Genomic DNA, 26,432 nt, shown 5'->3' with positions numbered 1-26,432 from the left:
TTGAGTCCTCTTACCTCCATTACTGTACTCGCAGAGAATCCTGCTCAGGTACTGTCCCGAAGGTCGTGTGCAGGTTTTCAGGAGCAGCTCTGCCCTGCTGTCACATGCCATGAATCTTTAGTTTTACATGTGTGTTGGAGAGAGTACTCTGTCCTCTGTAGGTTGTTGTTGACTTTCCAGTTTAAGTGGTTTGACATAGACAAGCTGTTAGGGACTTCAGGACAGGGGGTACCCAAAGTGGTGATGAAAAGACTTAATAGACAGCAGAGAGGCAAGTCTGGCCTCAGAGAGCAGAAGGTGGAATACTCCATGGAAAAGCACCAGTGAGCAAGCAGTTCAAAGTTGAGAGTAGTGCTTTTCCTTCCACCTTCCTATTCTGATTATTGGAGGCTTTTTTTCCCCCCAATAGATTCTTCCACAGTATTTTTTTACTCAACTTTTATAATAATTCATGAGGGGAGTTGCCTTCTTGGAAGGGAGTTGCTTGCCAGGCGAAACATAAAATTTAACCATAATTCCTAGATCATACCTAAGATATGCTGATCCAGTTTTTGATCTATACCCTTGCTATTTCTCTTCTGAAGAGAAATTTGTAGCTACGTCATGTTATTTTTCTATTAGTAACTAAGTGTAGTTGCTTTAACAACTCTTCCAGTGGCCTTACCTGAAGATTAAGACTGTCTTGAAATAAATTTCTGGAGATTTTATGCACAGGAGGAATTATCCATGATTAATGATCTAGTAGAGAAGCTGCTAACGGAATATTGTCAGAAAGGAATTTCTGCATTATCTGCAGCTTTTCAAGGACTTTCATGTGTACCATCTCAAACTCAAGCAATTGGATACTGTGCTTACAAGGGTTAAATATAATGTTTAATGTATTTTTACTGCAGCTTTTTTGTAATATTTCATGTAATTTCACCAATCAACACTAGTTTTGATTAATTTAGAGGGGCTTCTGTGGAATTTGAGCAAGAGTGTTCCAAGCAAGTGGTCGACGACAACAAAGTTTTCAAGAAGATTCAAGGTTTGTATCTACCAGAACCCATTTAATTTTAATTTCTTTATCTTTACAGATCAATGCAAAGAACAATAATGATGTTATGAACATTTTATTTCTATAAATGATTTTTTTAAGTTAGATATTGATCATGATATTATTAGAATCTGATACCAGCATAAATCAATCATAAGAATACTGTCTCCTCTCTTTCTTTAAATAAACACTCTGACTAAAGATTGTGGAGACAGTACAGAATAATTGTGAATGTAATCAGTAAAATGTTAATCTCAATGTTGACATAATCTGAAAAAAATGCTGATCCTATATTAATCTGGCATTAAATTTAAAAAGTTATTGGAAAAATGTACAAACAAAATCTCATTTCTTCAGTTAATCTTGTGCTAGATACTTCTTTTGGCCATTATTTCTATACATTGATAAGGGTTTTTTTTAATAGTCTTTAATACTATGCTTATAAAATGTGAGTATAATTGAGTAGTACATTCTGGAATATGTAAATAAATTTACCAGCTTCCTACCTACACTCTTTAGGACAAAGGCACAGCTTTTTGTTTAAAATTATGGAAAGATTTTTATGCAGTGCTGTGTATTATCTTTGTAACCTGTGGCCAACAAAAGCTGTTGAACTAAACAGCTTCCAGCATGTAGAATGTCCACTATTTACTGTCATTAGCTGAACCTATTTAAAATAGGCACTTTTTGGTCACTAAAATCTACTTGGGCATTTACTTTTAGAAAATTGTTGGAATAATAAATTAGGGATATTTTTTAGTCTTCTAGTTATTCAATTTTTCCCCTCACATAATAGACACAAATTGATTTCTCAGTTATCTGACTATATCAAAGGTTTGCTGGTGTGGCCTGGAAGAAGGTTGCAAGTATACATTTCAAGGCATCTTTTAACATACATATGAGTTTAAACTTCACTGGAAAAAACCTTATTTCACTCTCCCCCCTATCTTACTTTATAATTGTAGATACAACTAATTTGAAAATATTCTTATTTTCCTTCTGTGATCTCTTTATAAGTTTTTTTAGATGTTGCTTTATGTGATTTATACTTGAATGTTGAGTAACTGATAGTTTCATTTTGAACTGACATTCTCTGATCAAGGATAAGGGAGCCTGGATGCATGGATGTGTCATTTTAACCAGCAGTATCATAAGCAATTGTGGTTTTCTTCACTTTCGTGTCAGCTCCATAGCAAGTGGCCAACTTCAGGTAAACGTTGTGTCCTTTATTTCTCTAAATCCTCAGGTATACTCAAAGAGACACTAAGTAAAAGAGGAGTTCGGGTTATAACCGGCTTAGGAAAGTATTTCCGACAAGTAGACAAGAACAGAAATGGTTTTCTGTCTCAGGCAGACTTTAAAGAAGCTCTGAAAGTATTCCATGTGGAAATACCTGAAGGGGTAAGTTTAGCTGAAACTGTAATCATGGATATTGTCTTGCTTAAAATTATGGAATCACTTCTTTGCTTAGTTCAATAGCTTTTGTGTGTTTTTGTTGTTGCTGTTTGGTTTTGTGGGTTTTTTTGTGGTTTTTTTTTTTTCCTTGTGGTATGTTGGCATTTCTGCATTCAATTCTATGTGAAATTCTTAAAAATAAAAATATAATAAATTTAGAAACATGCAATCCTTTACACCATGAATAAACAAGTGGGATTGCAATATTTTTTCTCTTTTTTTGCCTTTAAGAAATAATTTAGATGATGCTATTTATTTATCTGTTTTCTTTATTATATGTACTGTGTTTTAAAAATAGCCCAGATCTATCAGAACTGCAAATAATGTGAATTGTAGTCATTGGTGACCAATGATGACTTGGATTATTTTGACAAATCTTTGGGTCAGTTTGGATTTGGAAGTTGATTTTTGTGAGAATACTGTAATTTCCTGTTATAGCCATTGTTTTATTCTATGACAAAGTGAAAAACTTTGGCAAAATGTTTTTAAATTGCAGGACTTTGAATCCTTATGGCTTATTCTTGATGATGGCAAGACTGATAAGATTGACTACGGAGAATTTACTCGTGCTGTATTTGGAGAAATGAATGAATATAGGAAAGCATTTGTAAGAAAAGTAAGTTCTATTGCAGATATTCTAAGTGTAAATATTTTGCAGTCTAACTGTGGAGTTAGTTATTCATCACCCTTTGATCGTTGTTTTTTGTTGTTGTTTTTCTTAAATTGAACATCTGATAATTGATTTCTTTATCTTTCACATCGGTTTATTAAAATAAATGTGAATTGGAGGACTGCATGCTGTTCCATTGTTGAATTAGCTAATTTTGAACTCTGCAACCTAGAATTAATTCCTTTATTTTTATGGGTTTGTGCATTTGTGTGCTATTCTTACAGTTCAGTCCAGTGTATAAAGTGTCTGGCACCCTGAAACTATCTATTCCAGAAGTCTGTTTCCTTATTTTGGCAGATCACTATATCTGTGTGCAGATTTTTTTTCCCTTGATGTCTGAAATAGGAGGCAATAATACTTTGAGACTTAGAGTCATTGTGTTTTTGAGACTTCTTATATTTGAAATGCCTTTTGTTCTATGGCTATAACATAAAGTGGAGCCATTTGCAGTATGAAACACTGATTAAAAACCAGCTGATGGAGTAGTGACCAGATAGCAAGATAAAGAAAAATGACATATGCTTTCATACTTTTAATCATGGAGTATCTAGCCTTCTGTGTCTAGCATGTGTGCTTGAGTAAACTGGAATGGAAATGAAGCTGCCATTAGCAGTGCTGAGGAGCCTGTGCTGAGGCCTCTGTCAGAATGACGCAGGAATCTCAGTAACTGGAGGAAGCAGGACGGAAGCAGCTTAACTTCTGATTCTAAGGATGAACTGGAAATTTTGGAGAGAAGACAATTTTTGTTTTTTAAGTTGGCGGGGGGACCATGTTTGATGTGAAAGCTGTGGAGATAAGTAATAGTGAACATCCATAATCCAGGATCATTTTCTGATATCTGGTGCCTTACATAAAATAGGTAAGTTGATATAATGCATTGCACAAGATCTAAAACTATGTCCAAGGTGCTTAAGTATATTTCATCTTCACATCTCTCCACTTGTTTGTGGTTTCGTTTTTCTTTCTATGCTTATATGAAATTCCTTTTCCCTTACAGGCTTATATGAAACTAGATTTCAACAAAACAGGGAGTGTGCCTATGGTAGACATCAGAAAATGTTACTGTGCAAAGAAACATCCTCTAGTATTGGCAGGTAATTCACTTGAACAAAACAAAACAAATCTGTAACTACTGAAGTCATCTTGTTAGCAGAGATACCAGATCCAGAAACTGCAAATACAAACTGTTTTCATATTGGCTTAGGCTTGAGCTGTTAAGGAATTTATTTTGTCCTCTGATGACCTGTAATGTGTCTATCTGGAACATTACTATAAATAGTAGTGGAGTTCATGTACACCATTTTATACTTACTCTTTATCTAGCTGCAAATACTGCATATATGAGAGGAGTTCCTTTCACAGCCTGTGTAGGACTACTTTTAAACAATAATTCCTCAGCTTTGGTGTGCAAGTTATCCTTGACACGTATGATATTAGTAATTTTCACTTAGGAGGATACTCTCGTTTTCATATTGCTGTTTTCCATCAAGGTTTCCAGATGACACTGAATGTACTCAGCACTTGAAGTTCTTTCTGAATAAATTATTAATTTATTTCTGGGACAGGATTTTCATCCTTTACAGAGGAAATGTTAGTATCTTTGTTATTTTTTCAGGATTCTCAGAAATGTTTAAACTCTACCGTTGAAAATATAGGAGTTTAAATATTTGTGTGTCAGTTTCTAGAATAACATCTGCATATACCAAACTAATCATTGTGAGAGTCTCCCCAGTGTCCTGACCCTTTCTGTTTTACTTGTAGAAGAGAGGATTTTTTTTGTATTGTCAGTGATTTTAATGGTAACACATAAAGACACATAGTAGTACAGGAATGTTACACATGCTTTTTTTTTTTCCCAGTGTAATAATGCTATATTTTTTTCCTTTTTTTTCCTCGATGCGATGAAATCCTCTTGAGTATAGTCTTTATGAAGCCACTGGAATGTATGTGTCAACCGAAGAACACTTTTCAAATGCAAACTTGCATCTTAGGTTTTCCTACAGCTTTGAAGTTGTATTACATTAAATGTAGGCTTTATTACAACATAACTTCTGAATTACCAAAATTTAGTTTACAAGTATGTTATTTAGTTTTTGCAGTCATGTGAAGAAAAAAATCTTCCTAATCTCGTAATTCATTGAAAGTGATTGTGGCCTCATGCTTCTCTTGATATTTAATGCTACCATATGCTATTAAAGTAAGATGATTTCTGCAGCTGGTATTAAGTGAGCCAATGACTTAATTCTGAAATCAGAATATTGAATTTGATCAAGAAAAAAATATTTGAAAGCTAAAATTTGGAAGTTTCTTGCTTGAAATATATTAAATGCTATATATTCACTGTTCTTGAAAATGGATTTAATGCAGAAAATATACTTTCACAGGCAAAGCTACAGAAGAAGAAATTCAATCGTCATTTCTAGAAACATTAGGAGAGTCCTGCAGCAATCCCAATGAAGTGTCCTATTCTGAGTTCGAAGATTACTACGAAGGATTAAGTATTGGAATAATGGATGATGATGATTTTGTTGATATCTTAAGGAATCCTTGGGGAATTTAGAGTGGAAGACAACAAAAATGAAGAAGAGACATTTTTGAAACAAGGAGTGAGCTAGGCAAGGGAGGATTTAGTCTTAATATGCCTTACTTTGCAATTAGTGTCTTAAACTGTTTTCAGGGACTGAAAATTTTAGATTATTTCAAAATAATACATGGCTAATTTCATAAAATGTCTGTTGAGCTATGCTAACCACTTCTAGCTGTTCATTCCTTTTCATTTGAAATAATAAAGGCTGTTCCCCTTACCAAAAGGCATCATTTACTCGATATTAGAATAAAGTGATCTATATTAAAATAAGAGAATTCAAATACTAAAATGCATGAAGGAGTATATGCAAAAGAAAATTTAGTTTTATGATGCATTGTGAAAAGCTTTAGATTTGACTATATAAATATAAATGGTAGCTTTTCTTCAGAGATTTCTTGTTATAAAAGCAATATGTTTATTCTTGTCATATTCTTTGTCTTGTTTCTTATGCTAGTACTTAGCCTGAAGGAGGGAAGGTCATCCTTTTCCAATTTGTAGGATGTCTGCAGTACTGAAAGTGCAGAGATGTTCACACCAATTAGCCCTTTGCTCTGTTGACCGTCTTGACTGATATTTTTTCAACTTGGTCAGCCATCCAAAGCTGAGCACTGAATCCCAAATAAGCACACATATGTTTTGTAATGCACTTCTTCTTTTCCTATGTTTTACCAACTGGTTTTCAAAACAAATAATTTATATTTAAATATTGGGTTTCTGTACTTTCTATTGCTGCCATTTTTTTTTACCTAAAACTTGGCAGTGATATTCTTTGTGAAACTGATATGTAGCATTTCCTATCTACTCTGAACATACAAAACAGAGAAGTTTAAAAAAAACACCTCTGTCACAACAAAAATTAAACCATGAATTAAAATAATCCTTGCTACTTGAAATGTTCAGCCAGATATGCTTTTCAGTGTAATACATCTTGTTAATTCTGTAAAATTCTTTGTGTTAAGAAATAAAAACAATCATTAATTTTAAATACATAGATATAGTCAGTCTTTGCTTTCAATATACCTGTCACCAAAATTAAATGTATGTTGAACTGCATTTCTTAAGTATATGCAAGTAAAATATATTAGTTTCCTCTGTGCTTGGTTTTGAATTTATAGTCTGTGGTTAACAAAACCTTCCTCTGAGACAGAATTTGTGTTTCGCAGGAATTTAAGGGCATTGCTGAAATGAATCCTGAAATGAGGGACTCTGGTCCTTGTGGGGCCGACTGGTTATTCTGGATAGAGCAGTTTGTTATTCTAATAGCTTGTGCATTGTCATCTTTTGATTGTTTCTGCCTTGTCCTCACTTGTAACTAGAATTGCAGTTTCTGCTCTAAATCCTCAAATGAAGGACTTTGGGGCTGCAAAAGTCTACATGTGTTGGTTTATAGAGAAAGGCAAACTCTGTCAATGCTAATTCTAAGCAAGAATTCTGGTGTGGCTCACTACGATTTTCTTACAACCCGTTCCTTGTGGAATTTCTCTTGCTGGAAAGGTTTTAATTAGTGCTCTTGGAACTGGTGATTCTCAGAAGGGCAACTTTAGCTGGTTTTACAGGGAAATGCTCGTTAATGTGTCTGTTCAAATAACTGAAAACTACCAAGTAGCATTTTTATTAGTTTTTCAAAGAATCACCTACCCTGTTTAGACTTATTCACTTAGGAGACTTGCACCAATGTATAAAATAATAGTTCAATTTAATAAATGTGATTGTGAAATGAGGTGTTGACATATTTCTTTTTGCAATGCTTAATAATTTTTGTGTGTGCGTTGCTTTTAAGAAGATTATTCTACATTATTCTATGGAATGGAAAAATTGATGACAAGTGGATGTATCCTTAGTGGGCCTGCTTATCAGCAGAGGCTGCATAGGTCACATCTGCAAATTAAGCATTCTTTATTTTGCTCTTTATCACTAAAATTATGTGCTGCCATAAGAACATTATTTCTGTAGCTTTGGTAGTCATGCATTATATTTTTTTAATCTGGAGACAGATCCTTAACAGGAAAGAAAGGTCAGAAATTTCCTGAAAATACAAGTAGGTAGTCTGGTAATTATGTAAAACCTGCTAGGTGTATGATTTCTATTAACTACAAGGTCAGTTATGCACCAGTGGCTGCCTCAAAACATCAAGTGTGATGCCTATGATGAATTTTTAATGGAGTTCACAAAAGCAGTTTTCCATCTGCCTGTCTAAACTTAAGGTGGTAACAAAGAATTCAAAGTAACTTTAGCCCACAGCTGCCCCACTGAACTTACAGTTAGTGCAAACCGTCAGAATCTGTATTCAAACCAGGGTCTGACTTTTTTTCATTAACAGCGGTCTTAATACCCTGATTAATTGCATTCTGATTTGCTCTTCTTGTAAACGTTTGATGAACCTAAAACTTTTTCTTTGATAAATGCTTTGTAGCTTCAAAACTTTCAGGAGGTGTCTACTGGGGCTTGCTGCCTTTAATTGTGTTTCAAACAAAACTTTTTTCTACATTTGCAAACTTTCCCTGAACTGCCCATTTTCTGCATTAGGATGTGTTCTCAGAAGAGCTGGCTGGTTTCTTTCCTGAAACCTGCAGCTTCATGAAACCAGTTGTCTTCACACTGCCCTGACTTACACTTGTGCTAAAAAGTCTTAGCAGCCTGCCCTGATTGAGACCATCAGAAGTGCATTATGCTGCAAACATATTTTGTCCTGTTAGATGTGCACGCTCCCAGAAGACAAGTGGAGATTAATGTGGTGATGTAACTCCTCATTCTCAAGGTCTATGACCACTTCATCAAATGCACTGGCCATGTTAGCTCGAATGTTTAAGAGCATTTTTTGAGCAGCAAAATACAGACAGATGTGCAGACCTATGGTAGATTCACTTTGTCAGCTAATGGAAATACAGAAATCTTCACCTGGGATGGCCTTGTTGCTCAGAGAAGGTAATAGTGTCCATTCACACACACAAACTCATTTCTAGAAGAGTCACTGCCAGCTGATCAAATTTTGTGGATCTTTGGGGCCAGAAAACCAAAAATATTAAAAATATATCGAGCCTTGTATGTTTGTATGGAGGTGCTGTGTAGTTTTGGGGTTGGTTTGTGTTTTTTGGTAGTTTTTTTTTTTCTTTTGGCTTTGGCTATTTGGTTTGTTGGTTGGGGTGCTTTTATTTCAGGTTGTGGGGGGTATTCTCGTTTGTGGTTTTTTGTTTGTCGCTTTTTGGTTGATTGGTTTGGGAGTTTTGTTGGTTTTAATTTTGATTTTTTTTTTTTTTGAGTATGCTATCTGTAGATAGTAAAAGAGCAAACCTAGAACTGATTTCTGATGTGTTGGTCTGTTAAGTCCATAGAAAAACAAAGCAGGTAAGTTTCTACCAAAAAAGGGAAGGCACAAAATCACATGCATTTTTTTTTTCCTGGATATAACTGTAATCATTTATCCTTTCTCACCTTCAAACTCAGCAGTGTAGAGATTGAGATAATTCTGTACTTGCTTTTCATGTTGTTAACCATCTTGTCTTTGAGAAGCTGAGTCAGAAGGACTCTGTTGTAATCATGGGGCATCTCCAGTGATGAAAGAAGCAAGTAGTATTTCCTTCCAGACCTATTAAGGCTGTTTTTTCCACAGAAGATTTTTCAAAATGTTAAGTGAACTGGAAGGTACTTAGGGAAGAAATGTGGTAGACAGTGCCTACATGATGACCCGATGAAATATTTTGCTTTGTGGCTCCTATACCTTTGTTGCACCCCTTTCTGATTGTGGGGAACTAAAGGCTTAAAGATGATAGTACTCTTCGGAAAAGAAAAAAAGAGTAATCTGTTTATCACAGGTTTATTAATGTTTATTGTATCATCTGTTGTGTTTACTTGGAATTTATAGTATCTGGGAACCTGTTTTCTGTTTTGTTTTGTTTGGTTGGCTGGCTGGCTGGTTTTTTCTCCTCACTCACGTGTTACAGTTTGGATAGAATTAATTGGATTTGTGCATGGAAACTTCTGTGTTTGTTGCTACTGGCAGAATTCTGTGTGTCTGGCATCCCCAGAGAAGCAGCTTCAAAGTAAGAAAAGTAATAATCATTTCTTTGTGCTTTCATTTTTCTTTTTTTTTTTTTTCAGGATGTACTCTCATGAAACATGTTTAATATTTTAGGATCTTTTGCTGTCTTGTGTCTTTTTTAGCTCTTACCTTCTGACCATTTGCTGTCATTTCCCCTCCCAGTGTTAGGAGAAAAGAAGAACATGGGAGACTCTGGAAAAGGTAGAAAAAATGGTATTTAGAAGGTGTGCTGTCTAGGTATCCAACTAGTGAGGATTCTCCCTGTAGAAACTTGACACTGCTTTCAAACTGCCTGTTGAGTAGTCTCAAAGAACCTATCTGGTGGACTCCTTTGGTGGACAAAGACCTGAGAGGTTGTCCTCCCAGGGAGCCCCTCAAGCTCTGGTGAGATGGACCAACCTCATGGCTGGGAGAGGCGAAGGTACCTGCGTTGGTCCCAGAGCTGGTGTCTGCTGGGCTCTGGGGTAACTGCTGCAGTGATGGGCTCCTTCCGTAGCCCCTGTTGGGAGAGGCTTGTGGGAAGGAGACTTCTTGCAGACCGTCACCTATCAGTGTGCCAAACTAGGGCACAAGGACTGTCCCTCTCATGGTAAAGCTGCTCTTTATAGCAATTTTTCAAGACAACAAGCAAAGAGCTGATTTGCAGCAGGGATTTGTGGGGCTTCTTCCCCAGCTTTTCCCCATGTTTCTATTTTACGCCACTTCTCGCATTTGATTGTAAGTTGGGAGGGAAACGTGGCAGGAACTGATTAATTCAGGTTCGAAAGGACTCTATGGACACCTCCTGTTTTTTCCTATCCCATTTGTAAGATGATTGTTGGTAATTCTGCTTGTGTTCTTATTTTGAGTTATGGCCAAGGCCCTCACAAAACTGGCTTGGGAAGGAGCATGCCATGGGTGATACCTGCTTTACACTTCATGTGGGGAAGCCCCAGGCTGTTACAGGGAAGCACAGGATAAAATCAGTGGAAGCTAAATTAGCAACTTTGGGGATGGATCTTAAAGTGATATTCCCTTTTCTTACACCCTCTTGTCAAGTAAGTGGACACTTAATGACTCCTCTGACTAATTCTGGGATGATTTGTCTTGGCATGAATTAAATCCTGCACTGGTAAAATTATTCCTGTGAAGTAATTTCTTTTGACAATAGTATTTGCCTTGCAGATGCTAGTGATTAACCGCAGGTTTTAGTTGTGAATGCTGCTGTTGTTTTCATCCGCTCGACATTATTGAATTCTTCTCCTTTCTCAGTGTTTCCTGACCAATGGGAAAAGAAAAAGAGGTCACATCAATGCTACAATTTAACTTTTTTTTTTTTTTTCCTTTAAAACCAGCATTTTGGAAGTGCCCAATATAGCAACACAGTTTAAACCAAGTTATAACATTCTGCTCTTTATGGGTGTAATATGCTTTTGAGAAATATTTTCTCTAGGTATTATTGTTCCATAGATCCAAGTAACCACAGGGAAATAAGCACTCAGAAAAGTTTGTTTGTTTTTTTATTTATTTATTAAAATCAAGACAGCGAGAAGGGAATCAGTTGTCAGTGCCAGATAATTATCTTTCCATATTCCTTATGTTTCTTTTCTGATACCTTACCCCTTATTTCAGACTACGTGATTTCTAAGTTCTCTTTCCAATTTTATCTTGATATGCTTCCAAACTCTCTTCTTTTGGTAACATCGTTCTTGGAAGTTAGCTTCTCCAGTAACAGCCATAATGCTAAAGACCCTTCTGAAATAAATCAAAATATGAAGTAACATCCAGCAACAAAAGTCACTGGGGGGGAGAATAGGAGATGGGACAGCCAAAAGCAAACGGTATCTGTGATGACATCACTACTTATTAATATCTTTTGTTCATTCATATCTTTTGACTCTTCCTTCTGGAATGCCAGGCATGAAGAAAAGCCTATCCAGTCGTACAGGTCCGTGTAAAAACTCTGTATGTCTTTCACATACAGCCAGAAGAAATCAGTCTGGAAAAGATTTAATGAGTTTGGCTACTCCATTATCCTACATTACCTGGAGAAAATAAGTGTGCTTACTCTCTTCTTTTCTGTGATGGAGACTCAACCATATTGCCAGGTAATCTGTTCTGTTGCTTCACGGAGATTCATGTTCCAAGTTGTTCCCTGCTGATTAACCTGAATCTTTCTTTCTACAGTTAAAGCCAATTACTCTTTCCACTATCCCATTCTTATGCAATAGCTTTGAAAACTATTACTACATCCCCTTTGATCTGAAGTCTGCTAAATACGACTGTTTAGGAAAATTACATTGACTGGGCATGTTTAGTCCATTCTCGTTATTCTCCTGTAAGTTCCAGTTGGTGCCTTTCTTGTGCTGAATGTGATGCCCTACGCTAGGCATGGTGCTCTGGTTAAATTCTTGTCAGTGAGGTACTTGTTTTACAGATTTTGTCAGCATGTTTCTCTAGAATCTTTTTGGTTGGTTGTTTTTTTTTTTTCTGGGTGGAAACCTTAGGTTTCAAGTATTGCTGATGTTGTGATGAGTTTTAACCTACAAATTTTCTTCTTGAGAACTGCTTTTTCCTGCATCATTTCCCTTGAGGAACAGTGAAGCTCTGCCACACCATGAGATATGGGGAGATGTTCCTGCTGGAAAACCTGGCCTTGAGTGTCTCAGTTGTGTGGGAGCTTTGTGCTTATGTTTCTTTTCAGATTACTAATATGCTCTCATCAGCTTTACCTGAAACTAGAAGTATTATTTCTCCTTCCTAGTTTTGCTTCATAGAATGTATGTCAGTGACATTCACAGCTTCAGCTTGGAATTATGTAATGGAAAATAAAATAGACCCAAACAATGCTTTTAAAAAGCAGTATTATTTTTTTAAGAACAGGGGGAAGGTAAAAAGAAACTGGACCAAAATGTAAGGAGTTTTAACAGCAGTTCTTTTCAGACACTGTATGTAAATGGTCTCTTATGCAATTAAGAAATGTAATATAATAATGTATGCAGGTATTTATTAGAATAGGTTTTATTATTGCTTATTTTTGTTGTCATACAGAAAATCTTTAGTCTCAGCTGAAACATCTCTTTATTGGATTTTGATATGTGTACTAACCCCTGCTTCTCTCTGATGTGTAGAAGTGCTGGTAAGCACCTTCAGTCTACAGTTATTTTACTGTGATTTTGACGCCAAACCTTGCTTCTCTTCAACAATGTTCAAGTTGTAAGACTTCAATTATTCCCTGCTGTTCTGTTTTTCCTTCTTTTACTTAAATTAGGCTGTCTCTAACCTGGTGAACTGAATGGTTGTGTTCAGTAAACATAGTGAAATAGTGCTGTTACCAGCTGAGATTTTTCTTCAGCCCCCTTGTTAATTTACTACGGTATTAATTTCTGCAGTGCCTTCCCTCTCCTCCCCAGTGAATTAACTACCATGAATAATACATAAAATTATGAGCTACCTGTTGCCATGAAGGAGCAGACTATAAACTTGCTTTAGACACTAGTCAGGATTATGTCAAGATTATTAACTTTTTAGAATTCTTTTTGTCTTAATTGCATTTTTCTCTTACTAAAATGAAAGCAGGAGTAGAAACAAGTAGCTGTATTAGTTCTGAATAATCATGGACTTCAAGCTGTTCATTTGCACTTTTACTTCAAAGACGATCTTTTTGATAACTTCTTAGATTGACTTGTGCTCTTGGGCTGTAGAGAGTGTTTGAGGGCAGCAGTTAATGTAGACTGTGCATTCATAACTCATATCTATGAGCAGTTTAAAGGTAGAAGATGGTTCTGACACTTAAAAAACCTACCCAGAATGATAGTAACATAGCAGTGCTCAGTTTAGACTGAGTTTTAATTACCAGATCCTAACATCTAACCTGACAGAAAATGTTCAGAAGCATTGAACAAAAATTGGCATGATAGATGTCTATTTAGTTATCTAACAAAATGTAATTGGAGTCTGGTGGCATAACTTTGTGCTACTGGAAGTGCCCTTTGTCAGTTCTGTACTGTGAAGCTGAATGTCTTGTTGCCAAAACAGCAAACGACGATGTTTGTCCTTTAAGAGAGATGATTGACCACAAGCCTTTTTGCCTGCCTGTATTCTTGAACATGTTTTGTGTAAGGGAAGGTCTGGATGGCTGTAGGGTGGGACCTAACACATGGAACCTCCAAAGCAATTTTCAAAATTAATATTCAAAGCCTAAGCAAAGGAGTTATTAAAAAATGTAAATGAAGCTGATAAATAGTCTTTTTTTTTTTTTTTTTTTTTCCCCAAGATTAGTGTAATATTCACATTAATTATGATACTGTGAGATTTTAAACCAGAGATTCCTTTTCTGGAGGAGGAGCAGCAATCTTCCAGTCATGGTACTAGAAGGAGCTTAAAGGTATACTTAAGATGACAGCTCTGATCTCAGAGCATCTCTTCTTGTATTTTGTCTTCCACTGTGCCTCTCCTTTTGATACTGAAACTTTTTGAGCTGGACATTTGTCTATTACTGTGTGATTAATGTGTTTTCTAGCTTTGAAGCTCCTGAAAACTAATTGAGCCACAGGCTGAGCTGGGCACTATGCAAACTATTACTTTGGAATATAATCCTTGCCTCAGAAAATGTAAAATCTAAGTTGTAGAAGGTGTAAGAGAGAGAAGAGATAAGGGTGGGAGACAGGGAATATTATGTTAATGATAGAAGCAGCTAACATTTACTGTAACCACAAACATCTCAGGTTGCTTCTTGCTTAACAAATATCAATGATAATGATTTGTGGAATTGAAAGATTATAGAAAAGTTAGAGCAAATCTTCATCTTCTGCACAGGTTAGCAGGAATGCTCAGGTAGAATTCTAGATGGGTAGGAGTTTAAAATATGAGGATTTTCTTTGTTTAGGTAACTTCTGAAGATGAGATCTTTAGAATGCATTCCTTTTTAGAAAAGTCTTTTGAATCTCCCATGTGATGCCTCTTGGCTGCATAAAGTTTTATAAGACATAATTATTACATGATATGGGAATGCTTCTTCCATTTTGACAGTCAACATTTACTAAAAAAATATCATAGGAAAGATTTTGTTGTTGTTGGTTTTGTGTGTGTATTGTTGTTGTTAACTTCCATATTGAGAAAAGCAGACGAGAACCTGAGTGGAACGGAGTGGTAGCAAGGGATGTCCTCCTACATGCCTTGCCAGGAGCTGTCTTGCAGGCTTAAGTGGTGTTCCTCACTACAGCAATGGCAGATTGACTTCTGTCTCTCTGCCAGTCCTGCTAACTGCTGAATTGCCAGCTAAGGAGAAGGCTGAAAGGTACAAAACTGACACCTTGAATTCCCACTGGAGGCTGCCAGTAACCTCGTGCCCACGCTGCAGTGCGCTCGCTATGATCCTGAAGTGAGAATATCTTCTTAAGGGAGGTATAAAATTCTCAGGTCATTTTAGCCTGCATGCTTTCAAGGTGTTGCGGAGTGAAGAAGGTGTTACCGCCACCCAGTCTCAAGAAACAGAGCCACAGGCAGTTGTGGCAAGGTTTCGGTTAGTCACTGAGAAGAGTGTGCTATTTAACTTTAAGCAGATGCTTTTGGCACCTCTGTTGTGCTGCTATAATCTTTAGGCTGTCTGTTTATTCTGCAGAAAAAGAAGGGTCTCTCAGACCGTTAGAGGCATGTGTCTTTCTCTTGATGAATATGTAAAAGCATAGGGAAATTACCACAGCTAAACTGACTAGCAAATTTAGGAGGATATTTACTCTTCCTACAGGACACAGATGTTAAAAGTCAATCCCTACTGTTTCTGTGATCTGTCAGATCAGATCAGTCCTGGACCTAACAACTGTCTCTGTTCTGAGTTCCTAATGCAAGAAGTACACAAGCCCTCAGACAAGATGATGAGGTCCTTAGGGACATGATTTCGAGGTGGACTTGACAGTGATAAGTTAATGGCTGGACTCGATGATCTTAAACATCTTTTCCAACCAAAATGATTCTATGATTCCAAGATTGCAGATGCCCTAACTGCCCTGTTTTCTCTCATCCAGGCACATCTTTCCATAGTTCCCTTTGCATCCTGTGTGCATGGGACAGGTATGGGACAAGTACCTGGCCAGAGGTTGGTGTCTCATTGGCTGTGTGGTACCTGCTTTCCTGAACCCAGGTGTACTCAGCAAGAGTGCCCCTTAGCAGCATCTGCAGCAACAGCAACCCCTGAGCCCACACCTTCCCCCAGGTGCTCCAAACTAGCCCTGTTCTTCCTTTAAGGGAGGTACAGAGCAACTAGAGCACTGCAGTTCAAAACAAATTGGGAAAACGTCTCAAGGGTATAAAATGTTGATGAAATGTTTACAAGATGTTCTTTGACAACTAAGTGTAACAGTCTATGTGATGAAAGTGGTTTTAACTCTGCGCTTAAGTATATAAGCTGACTTGTTCAAAGTCATGCAGAGACTGGAGAAATCAACTTGCAGTTTTGCAACCTTATATTATTTTCTGTGTACTAAGACGGGCTACTAACTGAGAGTTAGTTAGGCTGTTTCTGCCAAGATTTCTCTACCTCAGCATGACCTTGCACAGATCTTTAAGGCTCCCTGGCACCCTGCCTCTAAGGAGGAAATGCTGACAATGCTGCCAGCAATGGATCTGGTATTTCCCATCTGGCTCTCCCCTGTCAGGTAGGGTAACGGTCCAGTTTACAGGTTATAGCAGAAATCCATGCCAGCACCTCTAACTTTTGCAAGCAAGATTGAAGCACAAGCAGAGAAGATACGCAGTGTTTATCTCTTGAGAATACTGTTCTGTTTCCATGGCAGTAGACAACTCAGTCCAGATTTCGGGCAATCTTGTCTGCAAAGTAGCATGAAAAAAATTAGGAGAGAAAAACTTGACTGCAGTTGAATGGAGGCAGTCAAAATTAATCAAGCTTGCATATGCTGAGATTGAGTCTGCTGTATGAGACTGCAGACACTATGACGAAACCTCTTTGCTTCCTGCATAGCTAAGGCATCTGATTTAAAATCTGCCTGTGTCAGTCAGTGAGACTCTGCGGGAGACTTCTGCCACTTGCACTCTCAGAGTTTCCTTTCTAACAGGTAAACTATAGCTGCTCACAATGGGCAGACAAAACCATTGCAAAATGTAATTATTAAACTTGGAATCAATAGCAAAGAATGAGCTATCGTGACAAAATCTCTTCCATTCAGCAACAGAAGGCTCAACTAAATGGCCGCTGCTTCATGAATGCCCCAAAGATCATCAGTGCAAACATCTTCAGAAGATGACCTATTAAAGCAGATCTCTTGCCTTCTTGGGGTAGATATATTACAATCTCTTACTAAAAAAAATAATGAAAATAATGGAGTTTGTTAGCCACAGAAATGAGGAAAATGATAGATACGGTAGGCTTCCAGTTAAAGTTTGGTGGAACACAGAAACTAGGTGGAATAATGCCAGAATCATCTGAAAATGCTTATGGTGTTTTCATTTATTTCGATGGCATGTGAGGGAGGGTTTACTGATTTCCCCAGAAAAATCACTATCATATGCAGGTCACACATCAGATTTGAAGTGATTTTAGGAGACAACCAGTAAAAGCTAGCATTAAGTGAAACATGAAACTACTCCCAGAAAATTTTAGTAAATGGACCTTTCTTTTAAAAATGTAGACTAGCTGTTCAATAACAGTTGGAATATTGATTGAGGTAGTAGACAGAGTGTGTGCTGGATGATAGATAATATAATTTACTAAAACAAAAATGTAAAGGTCTCTAGGGTTTTTTTTGATTGTTTGTTGTGGAGTTTTTGTTGTAGTTTTTGTTTTGTTTTGTTTTGTTTTGTTTTCCCTGAAGAGATTGCTAAAATAGATAACAAGGCACCTCTTCCATTTAGATGGATTTAGTTCTTTCAGAGCATGCTCTTCTGTAGCTGAAGAAAACTCTTTGTCCTGTATCTGTTGATTATTTATATTATGGGAGTGCTTAAGACTTGCAGCAAGATGAGGCCCTCATTATGCTGACATGAAGTTTTATTATTAACATATTGTCAAAAAACTTCAGTCAAAATAAATGAGATGGATAAAGAATAGAAAATTGCAGTAATGTTTGGAGCAGCATTTCCCAAAATGTTCGTGAACCTTGTGTTCCTCTGCCAGGAAGCAGAAGCAAGGTCAGAGGAGGCTGGCTCGTCTTTGCTGGCTGAGGTAGCCATGTTGTAAGAGAAGACACATGGCTTGGGCATTTCCCAATTTTTCCATCTCTCTGCACTTTCTGATTACAAGTGGAAAGATTTACCCCTTTTGAATGATGGAAGCTTATACTCAAGAGCTGCATCTAGTTTGGAGGTACTGTGTTTATTTCCCTGTCCCTCTGGACTCTGTATGGTTGACTAAGTCATTCCAAGACTTTGTGGGTTTTTTTTTTTCAGTTTCTGTATGTGTATAGAGAACCTGGAAGGAGCACTGTCCATTTATTTGCATTCTATTTGAACTAAAGAGTAAAAGCCTGTTGAGGAGCTCAGTACCATTCTCACTGTTTAATCAGTTTTCTTTACAAAGCCACTGTCTTGCTGGCAGGTGACAGTCAGTGAGAAGTGGCAAGTTGTGAATGAGAAAGGCACATCACTGACCTTTAACTGGAATTGAAGCAAATTTTCAGGATAGATCAAAAATTCATTCCAGCTACCTCAGAACTGGGCACTAAAAAATGTAAGTATGGACAGAGCCTGAGGCAATGCTTTCTTTTAGAAGCAGAATCTTGTATCTCTTGAGAAATGTGCATCCAACAAATGTGAATCAGTACTGACAAAGCTACTTGAATGAATTACAGCAGGAACAGGTGAGTAATCCTTCTTTCCACCATCTTGCATTGCTAATACCTCTGGCATCAGTAACTGGCAGGGAGCCAAAAGGCACCCCTGGGTCATTAATGAAAAAGGGAGTGGCTAGAAGAAGATGCTGGGGTGGCTGACATTTGGGCAAAGGATGTATGGGATCCACTCCTGATTTACAGGAGAAGTGGAATCAGAAGCAAAGGGTGACAGTTTCTAAGGGTTTGCCCCCTGTGAGAACAGGTACTTAGGGTCTGGAAGTTTGAGGCTGGTTGGAGGAGGTGACTGACTGGAATGGTTCCACTTGCATTATATGTGTGTTCTTGTAGCACCGTGGGCAGAACAATCCTGAGCTGAGGAATTTTCACTTACTTGATTTATTTTAACCACACGGGAGGTAACCGGTGGGGGTCCTTGCTGGTTGAGGCTCTGGAGGGCAGGGGGCTGCTCACAGCAGGGCAGAGGCAGCTGGAAAGAGTTGGGGCTGGCACTGGGCAGCCCACAGCCACCTCCCTCCAGGTACCTTCCAGTCCCACTGCCCAAACCTGGCTGTCTGCACCCAATATGCTTAGTTGGTATGAAGGCATTTGAAGGAATGCATTTTGCTGCTGAGGCAATGCTGAGCAGGTTGCTCAACTTGCACATTTCAGCGCTAAGGAGAGCTTTGGAAAACAAGGAAAAGTGAGAAGAATTTGGGAGAGGAGTGGACAAAGAGATAGGAAGGTGTCACTGGAGGGAGCTGGGACATGGAATGAGACAAGCTTGAATGTCTTTGTTGGTGGGAATCTGAGAGACACCCCGTGGAAGGAGCCCAGCTCCACCTCAGTGGCCAAAGGAGAATGGGCAGATTCTGCCTGAACCTGTAAAGGTCGAAGAAATGGTGTAGCTTGTGGTATCAGAAGCTTCTAAAGAGGGATGTTGTTTTGAAATTGTTTGAGCACCTGTGGGTGGAGGATCAAGAAGACAACGAAAACATACAAGCTGGTATGCTCCAGGGTCTCAGTGGAAAGAAACATGAAGGTTTCTGAGGGAAGGTGTATCTGTGTGGCTCAGAACTGAGACAGGAGCTGTGTGTGACACAGGGCTGCAGCTGGAGTTTACACATGGTAAAATGGTCCAGTCCCAGCTCCATAGTAATGTCACTGCGCACTCCCCTTCCCAACACCCCTTTCTTTTGAAAAGAAAAACTCTAAGCCTATTTTAACGTACACAAAACTTTACCCCCCACTCCCCACCCCCAGGGAAGGCTGTGACTCAACCATGTAGCTCGGGTTGTGCTGGGGATTACTAATGAGACAATGCAATTAGCGCTCACCTGTTTTTTCTACTGTGTCATGTGTCTTCTCAGGACACCCCAATCTTGAGTTCCCTAGTTTTTCTTGGTGAATATAACATACAGAGAACTTTTCAATTTTTTTTTCAATGGGATAAATCACATTCCTCAGAATTTCACAAAGAATTGAAGATCTGGGGTGGGGGAAGACAGATGAAGCACACCTGTGTGTACTCATCATCTCATATAGGGGAATCTTGCTTGCTACTAGGGAACTAACAGTAGACCCGTTTCATTACAGTTTTCAAATTTTGTCCATTTGTCTTGTCCAATCTTAGTTTTGTTTGTATTTTCTACAGTAAGACCTTTTTTTCACCAATTCTGTGATATTGATCAAATCAAGCTTATATTTCAACTGCATTAACTAAAAATGCAATCATGCTTCAAATTTAAAAATAAGGACAACTTTCTGCTGGCTTTGTTTCCAGCCTAGTCCAATTTAACTACATCGTGGCTTCTTACAATTTTATTTCACAGACATTTACTTAATCTATTAATTTTGATTTTTTTTCAGTTTCAGAGTAGGATTCTGACTTATCATCAATGTACTTCAGTATAATGTGGCTGTTGTGTTCTGCAAGATCTATAATTAATTAGTACATCTAGTTGTAAATAGTGGAGATTATTATAAATAATAGGGGAGAACAGAAAAGTATGTGAAAGAAATAAATAGAAGCATAATAAATTTTTTATGACAGTGGATATTTAAAATAATTAGTTCATTTACTTAATGATCAACTAAACTGATAGAAATTGATCATATTTTAGCTGTGTTGCACTGTCTTCAGTTAAAATTTTCCATTATAAAATTGATTTCTTGTTGTTGTTTCCCAATTACCACATCATATGAAAAATATGAAATGGTGACCCGCACTGGAAAAACTTGGTGGCTTCTGTCTCTCGTGTCCTCCTCAGGAAGGCAGATGATAGCTGGGCAGGTTAACTTTCCCAGGGAACCCTGATCAACAGGGACAGGGCTCCTCCAGAGGTGATTCAGGGCATGACTGTAACTGGAGTACCCTCCATTTGTCCTCAAATTTGTTTTTCTTTTCCACAAGTGCTTTCTTCCATTTATTCTTTTATTGTCAAACAGCTGGTAACTCAATGACTTTGCATTGCAGCACTCAAGCTTGTGAGGAGAATGATTGCTAGTAGTAAGTAAAATACTAATTTGGCTTGGGTTCCTGATAGCAGTCTTCACATCTAATTTTATTGCTTTGTTGTTTAAAATAATAGCATAAGACCTTTCCTTCCATAGTACCTTATCCAGCAGGGAAAATTGGTTGTGCATTTCTCGGTGTCATTCAGTTCCTCAAAGAAAATTCCAAATATTGAGCTATAGAAATGTCTCCACTTAACATTTACACGAATATGTTTGAGAGTATGTGTAAATAGTTGTGGTGGGGTTTTTTTGAGGTTTGTATTGTTGGTGTTTTTGTTGTTGTTGTTGGGGTTTTGTTGTTTTGCTTTGTTTTGTTTGGTTTGGTTTTTATTATTTACAAATATATCTCATGGTAAGACTCACTCAGGAGGCACATTTCTCTCTCTTACATGTGCCTCATGCTTCCACATTTACTGGAAGCACTGAGGAGAGCAAAAATTCAGGTCAGTCTCTTCTAGAGAAGAAATGAATTCATAAATGTTACTGCAGTTGGCTATGTAGAATATTGTCATTCAAGAAAATGTCGTCTCTGGAAAGTCAGTGTCTAATATAGCTTCATCCTTTATTGAGAAGCCTGACACATGCTGAAAATAAAAGGAAAAGTGACACACAGAGAAATTAATGGCATTATATTTAGGAACAGACATGTTGTAGAATATGGACATTTTGATGTGACTGAAGGGCTATTATATTCTGGAAAAGACCATTCCTTTTCTTACCAACTGGAAAAAATGTTTCTGTGGCTTGTTCTTCCCCATGCAATGAATCACCTCATGCTTAAGAAGTCTGAAATGTAAACAGTTTTCTCATAATACATGCGTTTTTTCATGACATTGGCATTAGATGGTATGGCTATGAAGCTTTTCTTTATGAGATGCCATCTTTGTTAGTCTTAGGTTTCTAAGGTTGTTGGGTGGTTTGTGGGCATTTTTTTTTTGAGGGGGGGTGGGTGGGTTTGGGGTAATGCTGTTTTTGTTTTGGTTTGTGGGGTTTTGTTGGTTGGTTGGTTGGTTGTTTTTTTTTGGGGAGGAGAGTGCTTGTCTTGTAACTCGAGCACAGATGTGGGACTTGAGCAGACAGTGACAGTTCAGAGGGAAGTCCTGGTGTTCTGTGATGATACAGCTTCTTTTGGCAGCTACTGCCACCCCAAGGTTTTCCATAATGGATGAATGCTGTAGAGCTTCAATATGTTGTATTTCTCCAGAATACTCTCATAGGTCAGAGAGAAGAAAATGAATATTCATTTTGTCTTACTCTCCCCCTCTCTATGTCACCTTTTCAGAAAAATTCCCTCCACAAAGTAAAGCAAGTGTGGCATGAGCAATGTTGTTTTGGTTTAGGATGGGTGAGTCCTTTCCACTGGATTTACAACTATGCAACTGGATATTAATTTTGGCTCCCGGGAATTTTCCCTAACTGATTATATCTGCTTGGGCAGGATATATTTTGCATTTCTTTTAGGAACTTTGAAACATACATCTGGAGAAAGCTTTTGAAACCCATTTCTCAAAGCTGCTGCTGCTTTGGGAGTCTGTGTTTACATCATGGATACCACATACAGACAGAACTGGGTTAAAGCAATCTGGTCTAAGCACAGTGTCCTCTGACCGTCGCTTCCAGCAGAGCTTTGCCCGCCCAACGCCAGCAAGTGCCCAGCCGAAGGTTCTGACGTGGAATGGGGATGCTTCAGCTACCATTATTCCACTCATTACTTCATGTCAGGGAAGACCCTTGGTGTGGAGGAAGACTTTTCTTTTGAGGAAACAGCAAGAGGTATCACCTATCATTTTGTATGTCTTCTCTCTGGGGATGGAAGCTGCTTTCCCTTTGACCAACCCAGCTGAAAGGAAGCATCAGTTAAAGAGACTGTAGAAAATAACCCAGTTGGCTTGGAAGCAGAGACTTTGGCACAGGCATTGGTCTTCCTTATATGTTAATTGGGGACTTACAACTTCCATCCACCGTGTGGCCCTCAGCTTCCAACATACAAAGTGTACCGAGGACCAAGTGTACCCACTGTGCTGTATGTTTTGTTTTTTTGGTTTTTTTTACAGTTGACATGAAACTTGGATCCCCACTCCTAGAACCCTCCTTCCCCGAGCCCCGGAGGCCAAGACTCCTCCGGCTCCTGCCCTGCCCTAGCTCCGGGTGGTCCCGGGATTCGGGACGCTCCTCGCCGCCGCTGTCACCCAGCACCGTGTGCATCCCCTGTCCCGCACAGTGAAGCTCCGTGATCCGGGTGCTGCATACACAAACCTGCCAGGTGAAGGAGCCACTTCTGGGAGGGATGAACAGCTTCTTTCCGCAGTCACCTGTAGCTAGGCGCTGCTGTGCCTGCGTTCCTCCGAAAAATAGTTATTCTCAGCCCCCATTCCTTCCCGCGTGTTTTCCTTAAGTGAACTAAATTTACACGTAGCTGGGGCGGAGGTGGTGTTGCCTTTTTCGGAGAGATGTGGTATTTGTTTTTGCTGTCGCCTCCCTCCGCCCCATAGGGCTGGGAATGGGGGGCTGTGGAGGGGTACGGAGGAACGGCTCCCCTGCCCCCGCCCCGGGGAGGAGCTTCAGTCCCAAATGAGGTGCGTTTTCACCTTCGGGCTTGCCTTCCCGAAGAGGCGCTGGGATTACGGCAGCACCGGTCCCCGAGGTACCCCAACCCGCTGCCCATGGCTCTGCTTCCCGCCTGCGAAGCTCGCCCGCAGCCCCGCTGTGGAAAGGCGGCGTCTGCCTTGTAATATGAAGAGAGCGGCATTTCCGAGCGGGCGGCGGGAGCCGCTTTTGTGCCTTTCGGAGTTAAGCATGGAGGGAGGTAAAACAGCAACCTGAACGCGGAAAAAAAAAAACAGCCAACAAACCCAACAACAAGTAGTTCTTGCCTGGCAGAGAGGCAGACACAGCGGCTGGGAATCGGCGTTTGCCTCCACGCACAACTGGAGCCCGCCCGAGAAGCGGAGCCGCTTCCTCTCCTCTGGCAAAGGTAGCGGAGGGGCGGCGGGGGGCAAGAGGGTCTGGCGGGGGGGACCGCGAACGGTTCCACCGCCTCTTCCCCGAGATGCACGCTTGTCTTCATGGTTTATTTGCGAAAGTAGCAAGCCGAGCTCCACACAAAAAGCTTTTCCAAGGGCGTGCCTGCTGCCTGAGCTTGCTGGAGAGCTTGGCATTTCTTCCCCAAAAGCAATCCCTCCCTCACAAAATAGAGGCGGGGGGGGGGGCGGGAGCCGTGAAGGAGAGAGAGAAAATCCTCTAATCCTTCCTTTTTTCCTCCTCGTTAAGCTGTTAGGATGATAAAAGATAGATGCCCATGAAATAATTAACCGCACACTTTCAATTCCATCAGCTCGGTTAACGCATCCCCGCGAGGGAGAAGGGGGTGGGGACGGTGGCAGATCCGTACGCGGGAGAAGCGGCAGTGCCATTTCGGTAGCCTGCTTTCGGGGAAGCGGGGAGAGAACAGCAGGCAGCAGGGCCGACGGTGGGTGCCGAGGGGCCGGGGGCTGGCGGCGGGGCGGGCCGGGCCGGGAGGGTGGCGAGATCACGGTGGGCGAACGGTGGGATGGAGGGGGCTGGGGCAGCCGGTGACGGCGGGGAATTGCCCCTCTTCCCCCCGCTTCTTCCCCCTCCCGGTGATGCTTAAGGGGCTTCTCCTCGATTTATTCTTTCCGATTGCGTTTAAGGCAGAAGCTCGTTCCCCGCGGACCTGACCGCGACCGGCTGCCCCCCTCCCAGCGACCGGTCGCCGCTGCCACCTCCCGCGCCGTCCCCAGTCATGTCCGACCCGGAGCGATGGGGAAGCTCGAGGACAACGAGAGGGTGATCCTCAACGTGGGGGGCACCCGGCACGAGACCTACCGCAGCACGCTGAAGACCCTGCCGGGGACCCGCCTGGCCCTGCTCGCTTGCGAGTCCCAGAGTGAGTCTCCGGGCGGCGAGGAGCCGCCGCCGCCGCCCACCCCCAACCCGCCGCCGCCGGCGGGCGGCTGCCCGGAGCCCGGCAGCGGCTGTAGCACCCGGAGCAGCGGCGGCACCAGCGAGTTTTTCTTCGACCGGCACCCGGGGGTCTTCGCCTATGTGCTCAACTATTACCGCACCGGCAAGCTGCACTGCCCCGCCGACGTCTGCGGGCCGCTCTTTGAGGAGGAGCTGGCCTTCTGGGGCATCGACGAGACCGACGTGGAGCCCTGCTGCTGGATGACCTACCGCCAGCACCGCGACGCCGAGGAGGCTCTCGATATCTTCGAAGCGCCCGACCTGCTGACTGGCGAGCCGCCCCCCGACGGCGACGACGATGATCTGGCCGCCAAGAGACTGGGCATCGAGGACGTGGGGGCGACCGCCGAGGGCAAAGGCGGACGCTGGCGGCGGCTGCAGCCCCGCGTCTGGGCACTCTTCGAGGATCCCTACTCCTCACGGGCAGCCAGGGTAAGCGCCACCGGACGGCGCTCCCGCCCGGGGCGGCTGGGGAAGCCGAGGGGCGGCCAGGGGTGCACACGCCACGGTCCCCTGCGTGGGCGGCAGGTGCACTGAGGAGAAGCTTGCCCCACTTGGGATGGGCTTGTGGAAGTGATGCTTTGGTGGGCCACTGAGCGCTTGTGACATTGGCCCCCAGGGACAGTGCAGCTTGTCCCTTCTGCATCTGTAAGAGATGTCAGGCAGTGTGGGGGGTGCCACTGTGCCAGCATCTCCCCATGGGCTGACATGGGAGCTGTGCTCTGAGAAGCCTGCGAACGATCCACTCTTACACCCCTGGCCTGGGTGGGGTGTGGAGGTGCATTCACTGGGGGAAACATCTGTGAATGTGGTGGGGGGAGGTGGGTAGGAACAGCCCCAGAGTGCCTTCAACCTCTCCATCTGCATGGAGTCCATCATCCCTCCCCCAGCCATCAGAGGTCTTGGGTTTGGGTTGAGTTGCAGGAGAGTGACCTCAGCCTTTTCCCAGCTTTGCTGTGTCTGTGCTGGGGGGTGATCTGAGTTCAACAAAGTAAGTGTGACAGGGGGTCACCCTGGTTCTCCCTCTATTGATTTCTCAGGGTGACCCTGACTGACTCTGTGATTGAGTGTCTGGGTACAAGCTGGTACATGATCGTACTACATTTCCTTCCTTTAGACAGAGATTTTAAGTTTTGATATCAACTCCTTTCTAAGGTGGCTTGGATTTTAATTCCCTCTTTTAGTTGCCTTTGTGATGTGGGTTTGCTTTTTAACCAGCGCTTTGGAGCAAACAAATGATTGTAATTCCTTTGAGAGAAATACACAGCGGTGCCTCAAATTTAACAATGAGAAAAGCAACTACCAGAAAATCCTCCCTGCAATACAAGAATAAGAACTTGTAACTGGAAATGTTTGATTTTAAAATGGTAATAAGTGTTTTG

General features: G+C 40.7%; 2 protein-coding genes across 14 annotated transcripts in view; both read left to right on the top strand.

Moving 5' to 3' along the window:
* CAPS2 (calcyphosine 2) overlaps positions 1 to 7,448 on the top strand; it is a 35,739-nt gene extending 28,291 nt beyond the window's left edge. For all 5 annotated transcript variants that reach the window (XM_065844488.2, XM_065844469.2, XM_065844479.2 and 2 more), the window contains 5 exons: positions 951 to 1,027; positions 2,283 to 2,437; positions 2,988 to 3,107; positions 4,159 to 4,255; positions 5,546 to 7,448. In XM_065844488.2, the coding sequence (XP_065700560.1) occupies positions 951 to 1,027; positions 2,283 to 2,437; positions 2,988 to 3,107; positions 4,159 to 4,255; positions 5,546 to 5,721 (625 nt within the window). In that variant the 3' untranslated portion in view covers positions 5,722 to 7,448. The remainder of the gene's footprint in view (positions 1 to 950; positions 1,028 to 2,282; positions 2,438 to 2,987; positions 3,108 to 4,158; positions 4,256 to 5,545) is intronic.
* A 16,082-nt stretch (positions 7,449 to 23,530) lies between these two features.
* Positions 23,531 to 26,432, top strand: part of KCNC2 (potassium voltage-gated channel subfamily C member 2) — a 103,897-nt gene continuing 100,995 nt past the window's right edge. For 4 of the 9 annotated variants that reach the window (XM_071799324.1, XM_071799317.1, XM_065853621.2 and 1 more), the window contains exons 1-2: positions 23,532 to 24,040; positions 24,738 to 25,482. In XM_071799324.1, the coding sequence (XP_071655425.1) occupies positions 24,847 to 25,482 (636 nt within the window). In that variant the 5' untranslated portion in view covers positions 23,532 to 24,040; positions 24,738 to 24,846. Of the gene's footprint in view, positions 24,041 to 24,327; positions 24,536 to 24,737; positions 25,483 to 26,432 lie in introns of those variants that run through there. The other 5 variants (XM_071799330.1, XM_065853630.2, XM_071799314.1 and 2 more) reach the window with 4 other exon arrangements.

The sequence above is a fragment of the Patagioenas fasciata genome, chromosome 1 (assembly GCF_037038585.1).
Source record: "Patagioenas fasciata isolate bPatFas1 chromosome 1, bPatFas1.hap1, whole genome shotgun sequence".
NCBI lineage: Eukaryota > Metazoa > Chordata > Aves > Columbiformes > Columbidae > Patagioenas > Patagioenas fasciata.
This window is presented reverse-complemented; position numbering and strand designations above follow the sequence as displayed.